The 14,188-nt window shown below is 41.5% G+C and overlaps 1 protein-coding gene across 1 annotated transcript; it reads right to left on the bottom strand.

Moving 5' to 3' along the window:
* Window positions 1-2,994: 2,994 nt before the first annotated feature.
* Window positions 2,995-13,884, bottom strand: tmcc3 (transmembrane and coiled-coil domain family 3). The gene is made up of 4 exons (XM_020621859.1): window positions 13,660-13,884; window positions 5,821-6,794; window positions 5,453-5,588; window positions 2,995-5,100 (listed from the first exon to the last, which is right to left on the bottom strand). The coding sequence occupies exons 1-4, from the start codon at window positions 13,723-13,725 to the stop codon at window positions 4,795-4,797; spliced, it is 1,482 nt and encodes a 493-aa protein (XP_020477515.1). The 5' UTR covers window positions 13,726-13,884; the 3' UTR covers window positions 2,995-4,794.
* Between the last annotated feature and the right edge of the window lie 304 nt (window positions 13,885-14,188).

A 14,188-nucleotide genomic window follows, 5' to 3' on the forward strand; every position in this document is an offset into this window, starting at 1 on the left:
TCCAACTGACAGCCAATTGGCTTATTTACTGTAAACATAAAGTCTAGAGAGGGAGAAGCAACTAGAAAAAAAACGCTAAAGCCATACAAGCACAAGTCATACATTTACTACAACACATGAGATGAAGCATCACAAAGGACTACAAAAATGCACACACGCTCAAACAGTATGCAGATTCTAAATACATTAAGTACTTTGTTTTGTGAATAACCAATTTCAACATTCAAGCAAAAGTATCATAGATCGTTAAATCTCTGAAATAATTTCTATTGATGATAATAATTAAGTGCTTGTCCAGTGGTCCCACTACAACTTTCACTTGACATCATTTGCTTGTGGAATTACCAACAGGATCAACAAGCTGTATAATTACTCTCCAGTGACAGTGTATCATTGTCACTGTCAGCTGGGCATGTAATGGAAGCTCAGAGCTATAAAAGACAGTGATTCACCCCACAATCCACTCTACACCACTGGGCTGCCAGCCTTTGACTCCAGGCATCACTGTGGTGCCACATAGTTGCTTAGCAACTAAAGGAAAAGTGGAGGTGTCTTTGAATTAGGGCATTTTATGACGAAGACCTTGATGATAAACGTCTCTATAAATCTGGAATTTTTTCTCAGCTATTTCTAGGTATTTGTCATCTAATTCTGGTCACAGACACTGGAGTGTCACAGAGGTCTTGTGCCCGATGAGATGTATGGTACTGTGGCTCTTTGCAGAATGCAGGATACATTTTTATGTTATCCTGCAAGAGCAGAGAAAAGGAACACAGCCTGTTTCCATGACATCATAAACAGGAAATGGGAAGGGGCTGGTGCAGCCCGAGGAGTCTAAATCAGTGTGAAAATTGCCAGAAAGGTCAAAACCTTCCCATAATATGAGCCCATGTACTCAGAGTGACTGAAACACACAACCCCACACTCACAGATTGATTTGTAAACACTCTGTAATGCACAACTAAAATTCACAAAATTAAAATCAGTGATGCTTACAGCTATTTTTATCTGCCTCCTTTGTCTTCCTGGGAGTGTAGAAACTGTCCCTTTCATGCCCTCTCAATAAAAGAGAGCAGGAGTGAAGCTGTGGCGGTCCTTTTGGTGGCCTCCTCTATGCAGGTCCCATCTCTTTTGGTCACCATGCCAACCTGTGTGAGGAGGAAGCTTAGCTGCAGCCCCAGAGAGACTTGATGAGGTCCTGGGATAATTAGCAGCTTATTATGGAGCCTAGTGAATAGACCACTGAGCTCCGGGAACTAGAAGAAACAGCACAATGGAAAACACACAGGATCAGAGCTCACATCAAAGGAAGGCGATTTTTTTAGATCACATTATAGAGAGAAGAGAGAGATTGGGAAAGGAAATATTGCTCTCCATTCACCACACCTACAAATATAGCCCATAATCCCCATTTTATGCCTCTGTGTGTGTGTGAGTGTATGTGTTTGCTAGTCAAGATCTCAATGTCACACCAATCTGAGTGTTTTTCTCCCCAAGAGGCCTTAGTTGCTCCACTAATGCATGAAACGCAGCCAGTCCGCCTACATGTGCACTAACAAACATATGCGCACACAACTCTCTATTCCAGTTTGAAACTTAAACTCGCATAAAGTGTGGGAATGTGTGAGTGCCAGTGATCTCGAGTTAAGCGATCTGTCTATCATCCCAGTTCTTGTTGCAATATCTCACCATGTATCTGTGCCTCTGTTTGACATCCACACAGCCGCTCATCACACAGACTACATCATGCATGCCGCTGTGCCAGGTGACCCATATTGCAGCGCTGCTGAGTTTAACCTTATATGAGCTTCTTCATGTGCATCCCTGTGTCAGCACCTACCACTCCCTGACACTGATGTACAGCAGTAATGTCGATGCTGTTGTACTGTTGATTTTAAAGCATGTGACATTCTGCACAAAGGCTTATTTGAAGTTGCTATCTCAAATGTATTGTAGCTACATTATGTGTCATTATTTCTTACTGTGACTGTTTGATATTATTGGATATTGTTGGAACTATGTTCATTCATCAAAGTGAATTTCATGGAATTGAATCCATCTCTCTCTCTGATCATCAGCACCCCAGGTACCACAGTCCATCTTGATTGTCATAGGTACACACACATGTAGCAGTTTACAAAAATAGCACTCCTGGTCACATACAGTATGATCCAGATTTGATGTTACTGGAAATATACAGAAATGTGCTGCATTAGAGCCATATACTTAAAAACAGCAGAGGGCGCTTTTGATATTGCTGCAAGAGGAAAGTCTCCTCTGTCTTCTGTGGTGTTGTAGTCGTTGTTGGTGTGAAGTGGTGGTATTGATTCAGACAGAATAGAAATCAAAAATTAAAGTGCAACATATCCATAAAATCCGGTTGCTACCATGAAGACTGTGGTAAGTGAAAGCAGCTTTGCAATGTTCTCCTGATCTCTGACATGTCAACAGTGCAGCACCGACATCCCCTAGTGGTGGTGACAGATACTTCAATACTGTAAAAATGCCAAACATTTGTGATGTTCCTATTATTACACATTATACAATGTTTTAAGTTTCCTAAAAAATTTTTTCTTCTGATGTAAATTGCCCAAAGGAAAATAAAGCCAAATATCTAGTTTTATTAATGCAATGTGTACAGGTTCCGCGAGTTAACTAGTGGTGGAAAGTAACCAAGTAGATTTACTCATGTACTGTATTTAAGTACAATTTTGAGGTATCTGTACTTGATTTGAGTATTTTGATTATGTGCTACTTCATATTTAAACACATTCTAGAGGCAAATGTGGCACTTTTTACTCCACTACATACCGGCTGTAACATTAAATGTAATAAACACAATAATGCATGGATAATTATAACAAATCATATGATATAATTAATGTTAAATGTGTCATTCTGCATAATGAGTACTTTTAGTACTTTAAGTAGGATTTGATGATAACACTTGTAACAGAGTATTTTTACACTATTACATTGCTACAGTACATTTAGTTAAGTAAGTGATCCGAGTACTTCTTCCACCACTGGAATTATCAAACATTCATCTTTCTCTCTTCCTTTTTTTACACCAGTAGCACATGGTGAAGTATTCTCTAATCTTCTGACATTTGTCCACACTACTGAAACCCCCCCAAGACTGGAATATTTATAGAAAAACCTAATCACATGACAAATGCGACAACAACACATCACTCTGAAACAACAGTAACAAGATGATTAAAAAGGTTTGATTAATTTAACAGAAATTGTCACACAAAGGCGCATAATACAAGAACATACAACTGACTGATTTCTTAGTGTCTTAGAGATGAAAAGAGAATGTAAACCAGATCTGTAGTTATGAAGGTAAAACTTCCTTAAATGCATCAAAACAGGAACAAAACAATGATACAGTCAGTAGATCAACAAGAGCGATGACATCAGATATCAACACAAACATGTATTCATTGGCAGAAAAAATTAAAAGTGGTCCATAACATCATGTGAAATCTTCACAGGCGATGTTCATAAGACAAATATGAAATAAGACATTAGTCAGTCCATAAATAGTTCATCACCCAGTTCATCAATGTGCTCCTCTGTCATCACTGGAGCATTAAAGGCTGTTTGCTGTTTCTTAAAAAAAAGGCAACTGCATTCGTCCTCAGAAAACAGGCCTTGAATCACAGTATAACCCATCACCTTTCAGTCACATTATCAGTAAAAAGACAAACTGGGAAAAACCCATAAGACATGTAAATAGAGATCCAATTGACTGACTCTGTTTTTGTGTTGTCTGGGTGTGTGCACATGTGTAGCTGCACTGGAGAGCTGGTGTGTGTTGATATTACCACATTACCAGCACAGTTATGCAGCTAGATTGATTTTTTGGCCCTTCAGAAAGGAGACAGTTGGGCTTATCAGAGCTGAGCAGCGGCTTCAGTGGTTATGGATCTCTCATGCCAAGATTAATGAGTCTTTCTCGCCGCCTCCCCAAGCATAGCAACACCTTGTCGCTGCAAAACACTGACAAAGAACAATCAGTCATAAAGACAAGTCATTTTCAAAACAGTGTTCCAAGAAGTCAAATATATTGCACTTTAAACATCAGGACCTGTACACAGAGCAACTTTATGAGGAGTGACTACACAGGCTGGATGATAAAGAATAAAAAAAAACTAAGCAAAGAAAACAGGAGGTCTGCTGCTTCTGTGCTCTAGTCTGTGTATTCTTTATTAAAAGCAGTAGTGTGCAATAGTAAAAAATTGGAAGAATAATGCTTATTTATCTTGTTGTTGAGAGTAAGATTAGAAAATCGATACCACTGGCAGCCTGATAACCTAGCTTAATACAAAAGCTGGAAAGGGGGAAATGGCTAGTGTGGCTCTTTTCAACAGTAACACAATCCACCTACCAACACCTAACATCTTAAAATAATACACTATGGTATTATAATAAGTTAAGTTAAATGGCTGCTGGCTGTCTCATACTATGAAAATGAACTTCTATTCCTCCTTCTCAATCCTTAAATAGACATTTTATGTCTTGTGATAATTTCATAGCAACCACTGTAGAAGTAACACAGTGTTCTATAAATATTATTTTAAGGGTTAAATTGAATTGTTAGTTACACACATTCAAGTTCTACACAAGAAAAAAAATCTAAATTTCCTTTCAGTCTGACTTTAAAAAACTGTGAATGCATGGTGACCATGTCATGTGACGATTGTACAACCAGTCCTCAAAGATATTCTTTTCCTGACAACTGACAGCGCCCGTCTTATTGTTGTTTGCATTATGTTCTTTTCACTGTCAGGCAGGCATCAGCAACCTGTCTATGGCATACTGTAAACAGTCCCAGTTCTTCCAGAATATGGTTAAAAAACAAATCCCTAGGAAGGTAGCAACCACGTGGTATCGGCTCTTCGTCAGCGGAGCGGCAAACTTGGCAGCGGTGGAGACGCACACCAGGATTACGGTGATGATGACCAACATGATGTTGATGCTCTTCCCTAGCAAGACCCGGGCATCACGGCTCTCGAGCTGGACTGTCTGCTGCTGCTGCTGCTGCTGGAGCTCCAGCTTGGACACTCGTGTCTGACACGACTCAAGGGCTTCCTGAAACAGATGGAGAGAGAATCTGTGGGTTTAAATGTTTCCCAGGTGGCTTTAGGGCATGTTGCTGCCCAATTATCCAGACTCTCCCAAAAGATTAGATATGAGGACAGTCATAGATATCAAATGACAAAACAGACATCCTTTATGAAGAATGTTATCTGATGAGGGGGACCATTACACACTGGCAACTCTACAGTAAATGGTAACAGTCTCATCACTTGGATGGACGCAATGGATTTAAGACAAGCTTCACCAATGTGTTGAGATAGTATGTCATATTTTTAGGATCCTATGGCCTGTAATTTACAAATTAAGCATCACTACATAATAGATTCACTATTCTGTACAGCACCTGTATGTCGCTGGCCCTTTCCTGAGCCTGGTAGGCCACCCTCTCTTCAATGCTGGCCAGTTCTTGCTTCAGATCAACCATCTCATGTTGGTGAAGCTCTGTCAGGTCATTCAGCTGGTCTTCCAAATGCTCATACCTAGTAATCAATAACAGATAAAAATCATTATTTATAGGCAGATCTGAATGTACTGCATATGAGAGGTCTCTGCAGATGTTAATGTGATGAATTACCATTTAGTAAATACTATCTCCAAATTCTCTGTTATGGCTGTTTACATGTTTATATGGAGTAGTAAATATGCCTATTAAGCTGATAATAAGTTTAATGTTATACAGTAGTCCTGGTGCTGTATTACGTTAGGCAATACCTGTATCTCTCCTCCTGCAGTGTTTGGCTGACGATGCCATACTCTCTCTTGAACTGAGCCTTTAGCTCTTCCATATCCTCCTCCAGCTGGCTCTGGGCTTCTTTGATCTCCCTCACTTCCTCCAGGATCAGGGCCAGTCTGCTATGACCATCTCCCCCGGCTGGCTGTCCCTGCTCCTGCCCCTGCCCCGCTGGCACCCCTCCTCCCAGTGGGTTTCCATTGCTGTCTGCTGAAATGGAAGCACTCTCTGAGGAGCACTCATCATCACTGGGATACTTGGGCTTGCTTACCATTGAGGTGCTGTTACTCAGGCCCTTTCCTGCACTGTCAGTGGGCAACGGAGAAGAAGCGTCAAGCGTAGTCTTAAGATGGTCGATGTTGTCAGCGCTGCCGAACTTGTTCCTGATGAGGTTGGCAAACTCTCTGGGCTTGCTGAAGAAAAATGGAGGGGAGAGAGAAACACCTGGTCCAATGGTTTTAATCTTGTCCATGGTTGGGTGTCGGCCACTGCCAGTCATATCCCTCAGCAGCTCTCTGGGTGACTCCCTGGGTATGGTGCTATGTTTGACAGTGGACAGGTGACGGGATGGGCTGTGATAGATTTCACTATCTTTCATCTTTCGATGGTACTGCTCCAGCTTCTTCTGCATCTGAGCAATGTTTTGAGCTGACTTCTGGTTCTTCTTCTCAAACACCTGCTTGATGCGCCCCTGCTGCTGCTTGTCTGCACTGTCCACCAACTTCAGATATTCTGCTACATTCTCATCTCGTGCTGTTTGCTCAATCTTCAGCTGCTCTGTAACTTTTAGTATCTTCTGCTGGAGGCTGTCCAGGCAGGAACGACTACGCTGGAATCCGAAGCCAAAAGCAGAATGAGTACTCCCATTGCTCAGGTCCAGGTCCAGATTGTTCTCTGAGGAACCCCTCCGCATCGACACAGAGGTGTTCAGAAAACTGCCTTCACTACTCCGGTCCTACAAGAAGGAGAAACAAAGATTAGATATACTATATAAAGAATGGAGCATTTATAGGGATGATCTTCTGAAAGCTGTCTAATCAGAAAAAGGGTCAGCAAGGAAAGTAAATATATAGCCTACAATTCAAATACCGTGCATTTTAAAAGGTAACATCAGACCTTTTCAAGTTAGGTCTTATTGTCTAGTAGTGGCATTCGTTATCATTCATTTAGGTTATGGTAACATGGTTGTAATGCAGTACATTTTTCACCAATAAATGACTGAATGTGCATCTTCAATAAAGAAAATGTTATTGCCATGTCTTTACAGAGACACAGTTATACTCTCTATCTGAAGGTCAAGCATATATGAATAATCTTAACTGTCCATTCCAATCAACAACTGCTTTGTAAAACAATTTGAGCAAAGCTATTGTATCTCTACATACAATGGGTATTTAAAGCACAGTACAACAACTGGCTTCAAATGAATGGCTTATTATTGGGTTAAGCTGTTTTAAAAACCTGATCCACTGGTGTTGTTGTGCCCTGCGGGCTCAGTGGTAGACATGCTTATAACGGTGTTGTTGCTCCATTGTACTAGTGAGTATAATGTTAGAAACATGAGTGCAAGGCTGTTAAAAAAATCCCTTTAATGGACTTTTCCTTTTGCACTGTTTGTGATTTTCTACATATGCAGTATTGCTGCCGTGAGACCATCTGGGTGTGTGTGTAATACTTATTTGGTACATCTGTTACATTTTAGCAGCAAGAATTTAATCCTGTTTATTTACAGTATATCACACAGGCGACACTGACGACAAAATTCAGATAAGAGCTATTAATATGTGTAAAAGAAGTGGAGCAGCGCGCACATCTAATGTAGGTCAGTGACAATGTCAAACATGGCCAGAAGGCAAAGGAAAATCCCTTATTCAGAAATGTCTCCTATGTTTACAGTAAATTAAAATTTTCCTGATAGAGGCTCAACATTACATTCAGTTTTTACTGATATGTCAATAGTTTACTGAGTCCTTGGAGGTAGATGTGAGGAAGTGAAACAAAAGAAATATTGTACAAGCAAGCAAGTTTACTGCTTACTTCCTGCTAACACAGGAAGCCTTAAGCCTTCGATAAAGAGCAAAGTGAGAAGAGCAGAAAAACATGAATTTAATTAGGTTTATGAGCAAGAAGTTCATGTGTAATGGCACTGCAATTTAATAGCAGTCTTACAAGTCATCAAATCTTACAAGTTGATCATAGAACGAATGTAACACTGCTAGTTTCAGGCAAATAAACAGATTACAGCGACACATTCAGCTCCAATTCTTCACTTAAATCGGTTAGACTTAACCTGTCCAATTACAATTGGACAACTGTTTACTTTCTGTTGACAGTATGACCTCACACTCATTCAACTAGTAAAACCTGTTTGTGAGGCCACTGATAAAGCAAACAATGAGAATTTGGTGTATCATATGCATTTTGTTTCACCATACTGTAAAACACAAAAACTGCTTTGCACATTTTTAGCCATGCTGATAGAGCTGATCTAAGGATGGGAATGTCGGTCTCTTGTGGCCCTGTTATACATCATACCTGCTAAAAGCTGTAAACTCTTGGTCTACATGTATATAAAAACAGGAAGTGTTGGTGTCTATGTGCCTATAATTATACTGTGCACACACGACATGTATTTAATTGTGTGGTGTCTAATCAGAGAGCACCATGCTTAATTCTACAAGCATGCCTGGGGTACTTCAGCCTCTGTCCTCAGCCCACGAACACAGGACTCTTTCTCTGCAGAGAAAAATGCGCACTTTGTAATGCCCTACCTCTGTTCTGTGCAGGACTCTGATGAGCCAACTATTGCATGTGGATTCACTGGCCTGCCATATAGCCTTTAGAGCCCTGCACCCAATCACAGCCCCCTCCTTCCTGAGAGCAGGCTACATCTCTTGTGGTCCACACATAAACTGGCCTTTTGTCAAACCTGTTTGTCATACAAAAGAAGGAGAACTCAAATAGCCTTCACTGAGAGGAAGTGTAGGGCAAGCTGTTGTGTAGGTTGCTCATACTTCTCAGTCTTTTTAGTTTTCAAACAACAATCACAAGAACTGGCTGTTCGACCAGACAGCTTGAACTGCACTGCTATTTCTGCAGTAGTGGAACTAAACTAGATCCTCGGGCACTCTCTCCCCACCAGCCTTTACTTTAGCTGTTCAGTATTCCTCTCTGTAGCACTATGGACCAAATAGGGGTCTCAGTTTAAGTTGAAGGTGTTACGATATAGGGTAAAATAGATGTAAAAAAAAAATCACGTGGCAACTGTTGATGAATCACTGTTGAGGCCTGCAGCAAAAGTAAAAGTAGACCTTGTAAGGGTTGGGATTTGTCCATACTCACACTGATGCATCTGGAGTTATGAATGTCAAGCACAGCTGGAACAAGAGGCGTACACCTTGTGTTATGAAAACAAGATGGCTTTTGGCAGGATGAGGTCAGATTCATGAGAGCAGCTCAAATAACACAACCCAGATGCTTTACACACACTGCAATCCAAAAGCAAGTAAGACATCTGACAATTTTCAAATAAGAAATTCCGTGATAATTAGACCATTTCAATTTAATAAGCTTGTTTCCACTGCCACTGCTGATACTCGAGATTACCACAGGAGCAATCTGAGGGTCTCTCTGGATGAGTGGCTGCTAAATGAATTAGCCTCATGCTGATGAAAATGTCCTGCTCAATCTGCTGAGGAGCTGTCCTACTTTTCACTCTGTTTCTCCCAAACACTTAATCAGGCGTTCTCTTGTTCAGGTAGGAAGGTGAAACAGCGGGAGGGAAAGGCTGCTACAACACAGCAGTAAAGGTAAGGGTGAAATCCAGCAGTTAGAGTGGAATGTCCCTAACCACAACATCAGACTGAAACCAGGTTAGGTGATGTTATCTAGTCCCAGGTGACCTGTCTGGGTGCTCTCACACCTGTGCTCGATGACTATGTTTCTCTTGGATTTAAAAGGCTGGGCTGTGTGTGGCCCATCTGTCTGATCACATCTTCAAACCGTGGTCTGTCACTATCAGTTTGAAAAAAATCTTTTTATAGAATTTTCTCACATTAAAAATGTCCAACTGTTCCTTTGAAAAGAACAAGCCAGGCCTACACCCACTGCTGTTTGACTCAGCCATTGATATTCATGTGTCAGTGGAACAGAAGAATAAACAGACAGAAAGTGGGAGACAAAACATAGATAGCAGTACAGAAACCAAAACAGACAAGGAGATAGGTGGACGAGAATAGAACAAAGGGAGGATGCTCCCAAAAACAGCTCTGTTCATCTTTACCAACAGGATCTACAAGAGTCCTCTGTGCACCCCAGGGTGACTTCCTCATACCTCAGTCCCATATGAGCCCCACTGTCCCCCACGCTGCCCTACATAGCACACAGCGTCTGTCCAGCAGCATGACCCATTTAATATGCTCTGCCCTCACTAGACAGCATAACATAAAGACCCAACTGCATTAGCCTCAAACCTATCCCATCAAGGGAGGGCTGTGTGTTGTTTTGCTCGGGAAATTCTTCCAAATCGTTGCTAAGTTCATGGCGGCAAAGTCAGGGAGTCAACAGAGTCTCACACTGCAGTGATTTAATTTTTCATGCAAAAACAGACCTTATTGCTTATTTTCCTATTGCAGCACCCAGAACAAACAGGCAAAGCAGCAATTCAGCATAAATTCCCAAACTGGAGAAGCAATCTATCCATTAGCTATACCACTTATCTGGCAGAGGGTGGCATGCAGGGGATGGGGGGCTGGAGCCAATCCCAGCTGACACTGGGCAAGGGGGGGATACACCCTGGACAAATCACTGTGACCTCAGATACCGGAGAAGCCACACAAGTTACTTAAAAATGTATGGATCCATATACAATGGGTGTATACTGAATACCGAGCTGAAATAAATATTTGTTCGGAGTAGCAGAAAGTACAAAACCAAGTCTGTTTCTTGCTAAACTCACTGTCCCTCCCTGCAGGGGGATATTATTAACCCACTGACATTTTCTTACGCAAACAGGAAGGTACTTCCCCTGTTACCAGGAAGTAATGTTTGCAAGTACTCACGACTGTAGCAGTAATCTGGTGACACCATCAGTTTACAGTGCAGGGTCAGCTACACACACATGCAAATACAAGCACAGGTGTTTGCAGTGATCTGAAGATATCAGATCAGAATGACAGGGCTGTGGTTTGTGGCAAATAGGGTAGTACTTCTTTGACGTCCTCTGTTAATGCCTCTGTGCACCCCAAATAAAAACACACTCACACACGAGGGGCAAAAAAGCTGGCACACTCACTGAGATGGAACAAAACCGTCCCTTCAGCAGAGAACTGAACCACAGAGGGGAAGAAGCCCATGGTGCTTATTGGTATTCCCTCCAGCTGATCCTCATAGATACAGACACTCTCCCACTCAGGGCTCACACAGGGAAACAGGAAGAAAACCAGAGACAGAGAGAGAGAGAGAGCAACAGGGAGCACTTCTTTGATTGTGGTCACAAAGCTGACCCAACATCTCCTCCTCCTCTCGTCTGCATCCCACAGCTGCCCAACTGGCCACACATTGATTGCTTTCTTTAGAGGCCAAACAAAACGCCTCATCAGAATAAAATCGTTTTTAAAAAAAAGACTAGCAATATAGAAGTCTTAAGTTTCCTTAATGCCTAATCCCTTTGAGATCAGTGGAATGAATTGCTCAAGATGTATTCTCCATTATCTCACAGACAAGCTGGTCCAGGGCTAAATCGATAGCCCATTAACACTCCCAGGGTCTCCTCACCCCTGTAGACTAGGAGAGTATTGAATGGGATTCAATTAAGATACATATGGAGCTAAATTCAATGTCCTGATTCAAAGTGAGTGAGTGAATACAGCCAGTGATATTATAGCATATTAACAGCATGACAGACGCAATGGCTAATATGTCTGCCTTTTGTCTGGTGACATGAATATGAGAGAAGCATTACAGAGGCAAAGCACACAGATCTCTACAGAGCTACCATCCAGTGAGGGTTAAGAGACAAACAGGCTGAGGTGTTGCATCATCTTTGGCCTCTAACACACTATATCTGCTGCACAATGGCTTTTTGAGAAACAAAACTGGAATGTCATTTGCGGCCAACAAAGGGAAGAAAAGCGTAACAACACAGTCCAGCAGTAATAAACCAGCCAAATGGTCAGATTAATTGTTGCAGTATGTTGTGTTGATGGTTTTCCCACAGCCGTCTAAAGCTGGCTCAAAATATTTGTGTATTATTTCTGCTTCAAGAAACTTGTTGAGTTTGTTCAGTGATAATTTACAGCTGGGAAGTTTTGACAGACCAAAGAGGACCTACCAGTGGCTCATTTAGGATGCATGGTAAATTAAAACATCAGGGTCCACCTTTAAAAACTAAAGGAGGGCCAAAAAGCAACCTGCTGCTTGGTACTTTCCTGACTTTCTGGTTGCATGAGAACCACACTGGGCTCTCCTCTCTTCAGTTTCACTGTGACCAAGAACACCTGGCTTTAAAAGTATATTATTAGGGGATTTTTTTGAACACCATACACATTAGCAGATGATTTCATGGTTTCCCCTAACCTGTGAAGATTAGGTTCAAATGTTTTTGGGGGCAGTTTTCGTTTCCTGAACCGAGTGTCTAAGAATAGAGGAAGCCTTTGTCAAGTCTGATTTAGCTCTTTAAGGCAAATTTGTGATTTGGGCTATTTACATGAAATTGGCCTTGATTTGACTAGGTCAGCACAGTTGAAGGATGTAAAATAAGACAGACAGTCTGGCAGTAATCAGAACATTTCTGTGTGTCGTCATAATAGCCTCTTTCTTGTAGGTTTAGAATGAATGCTTACAGAACATTATTTTTTCAACTATTTTGTTGTGAGACAAAAAGCTATATTTTATTTCATTCTAGCAAGTGCCTTTCTACATCCACTATAATACCACATACTCTAAATTAAGCGGAACAAAATGGTTACCACGAGTTGGGAAGCCACCACTTATCAGATACAGTAAGGTGGGGTTGGGTAACAAAACAGCTCTGGAATAAATACATTACTTGCAACTTTTCATTTCTATTTAGAACATTAGTTGTTTTTTGTAGTGATTCGAAATTGTTGTACAATTTGAGACCATTGTTTGTTGTGCTGCTGTAGTATTGCACTTGTGTTACATTGGAAGTGAAATATTTTATCCATCACTGCAAATGACATATACAAATTACTGTATAGCTGATTCAACATCCATCAAATATCACCGGCTCCAATTCGGAACTGCAGTTACTGCATGATGACTGTGTACTACTGGACTACAGTGTACAGATGTATGTGCTTCTTTGGCACTGGTTCACAGTTCAGAATGTGCCGGTTTTGGCTGGCGGTCTACTTGGATACTGGGAAATTTTGCTAAAGATTTAAACTGCTTTCTGACATTTTAGACTTTAGGCTGTTAATTTCCTAACCTATAAGTAATCGTCATATTAATTACTAATCAAAACGGCCTTATAACGCGGCAGGGGAAAATAAATGTCCCGTTTGGATATAGTTAAATATGTCCCGACCAGGGTTGTGTAGGGGGTGTCACTACTGACGGGTTTACAGTGACAGATACTTAAACCACAGCAGCATCTTCATAAATCGTGCCTATTTCTATGATATCAGCCAACAGGTTATCACCAGTTAGTGAAGCTCTTTGTCAGCAGCTTTCACACGGCGCAGCTGTTGGTTTCGCCTGACGCACAGCTCAGCAGACAACAATGCGCCGCTGGTACAGAGCGGGACCTGCACTTTGTGACACAATAACGCTGCACAGCGCGCTCGTATGACACTCACCATCCGGCTGTTGAGGTATTTCTCCACTTCGGACAAACTTCGCACAGACACCGTGGAGCTGGGCATAATAATCCCGTGTCTGTGCCCAGTCGGGAGCTGGTAGTTCTTCAGTTCAGGACCGGGACTAGTTCACAACTCGTGCCTAATCTCGTAACCATGTTTAGTCCTGTTCTCACATAGAAACACACTGCATTCTCTCTTCAACATACAAAAGCTGTGTAAATCTTGAACTCCGCCTCCCTCCGCACGGTGGCTGAGGAGGAGGAGTTGTCTCTCAGCACGCTTGCATGTCAGTGATAGAAAGTGGGGTTTAGGTTTATAGTGTCCTGTGATGAGTGACGTTCGAATTAAAAGACTTTCTGTCTAAATCTAATATTTTAATTTAAGAATTAAAACAGATCATAATTATGCAGGAAACCAAATCTTGTACTACACCACGACTCGCAAGAGCAACTCAGCTTTTACACACTGTTATGAGTGATGGAAGAAATAAGACTCAGTTGTTTAGGTGAAAATATTCCATTGCAAG

The sequence above is a fragment of the Monopterus albus genome, unplaced genomic scaffold (genome assembly GCF_001952655.1).
Source record: "Monopterus albus unplaced genomic scaffold, M_albus_1.0 scaffold7.1, whole genome shotgun sequence".
Lineage (NCBI taxonomy): Eukaryota > Metazoa > Chordata > Actinopteri > Synbranchiformes > Synbranchidae > Monopterus > Monopterus albus.

Bases quoted from the DNA above. Each gene is read 5' to 3' on its own strand.
- tmcc3 (XM_020621859.1), bottom strand. From the start codon at position 13,725: ATGCCCAGCTCCACGGTGTCTGTGCGAAGTTTGTCCGAAGTGGAGAAA. The intron at 6,795-13,659 runs GTGAGTGTCATA...TCCTTCTTGTAG, and splicing joins AATACCTCAACAGCCGGATG to GACCGGAGTAGTGAAGGCAG. The intron at 5,101-5,452 runs GTGCTGTACAGA...CATCTGTTTCAG, and splicing joins AAAGGGCCAGCGACATACAG to GAAGCCCTTGAGTCGTGTCA.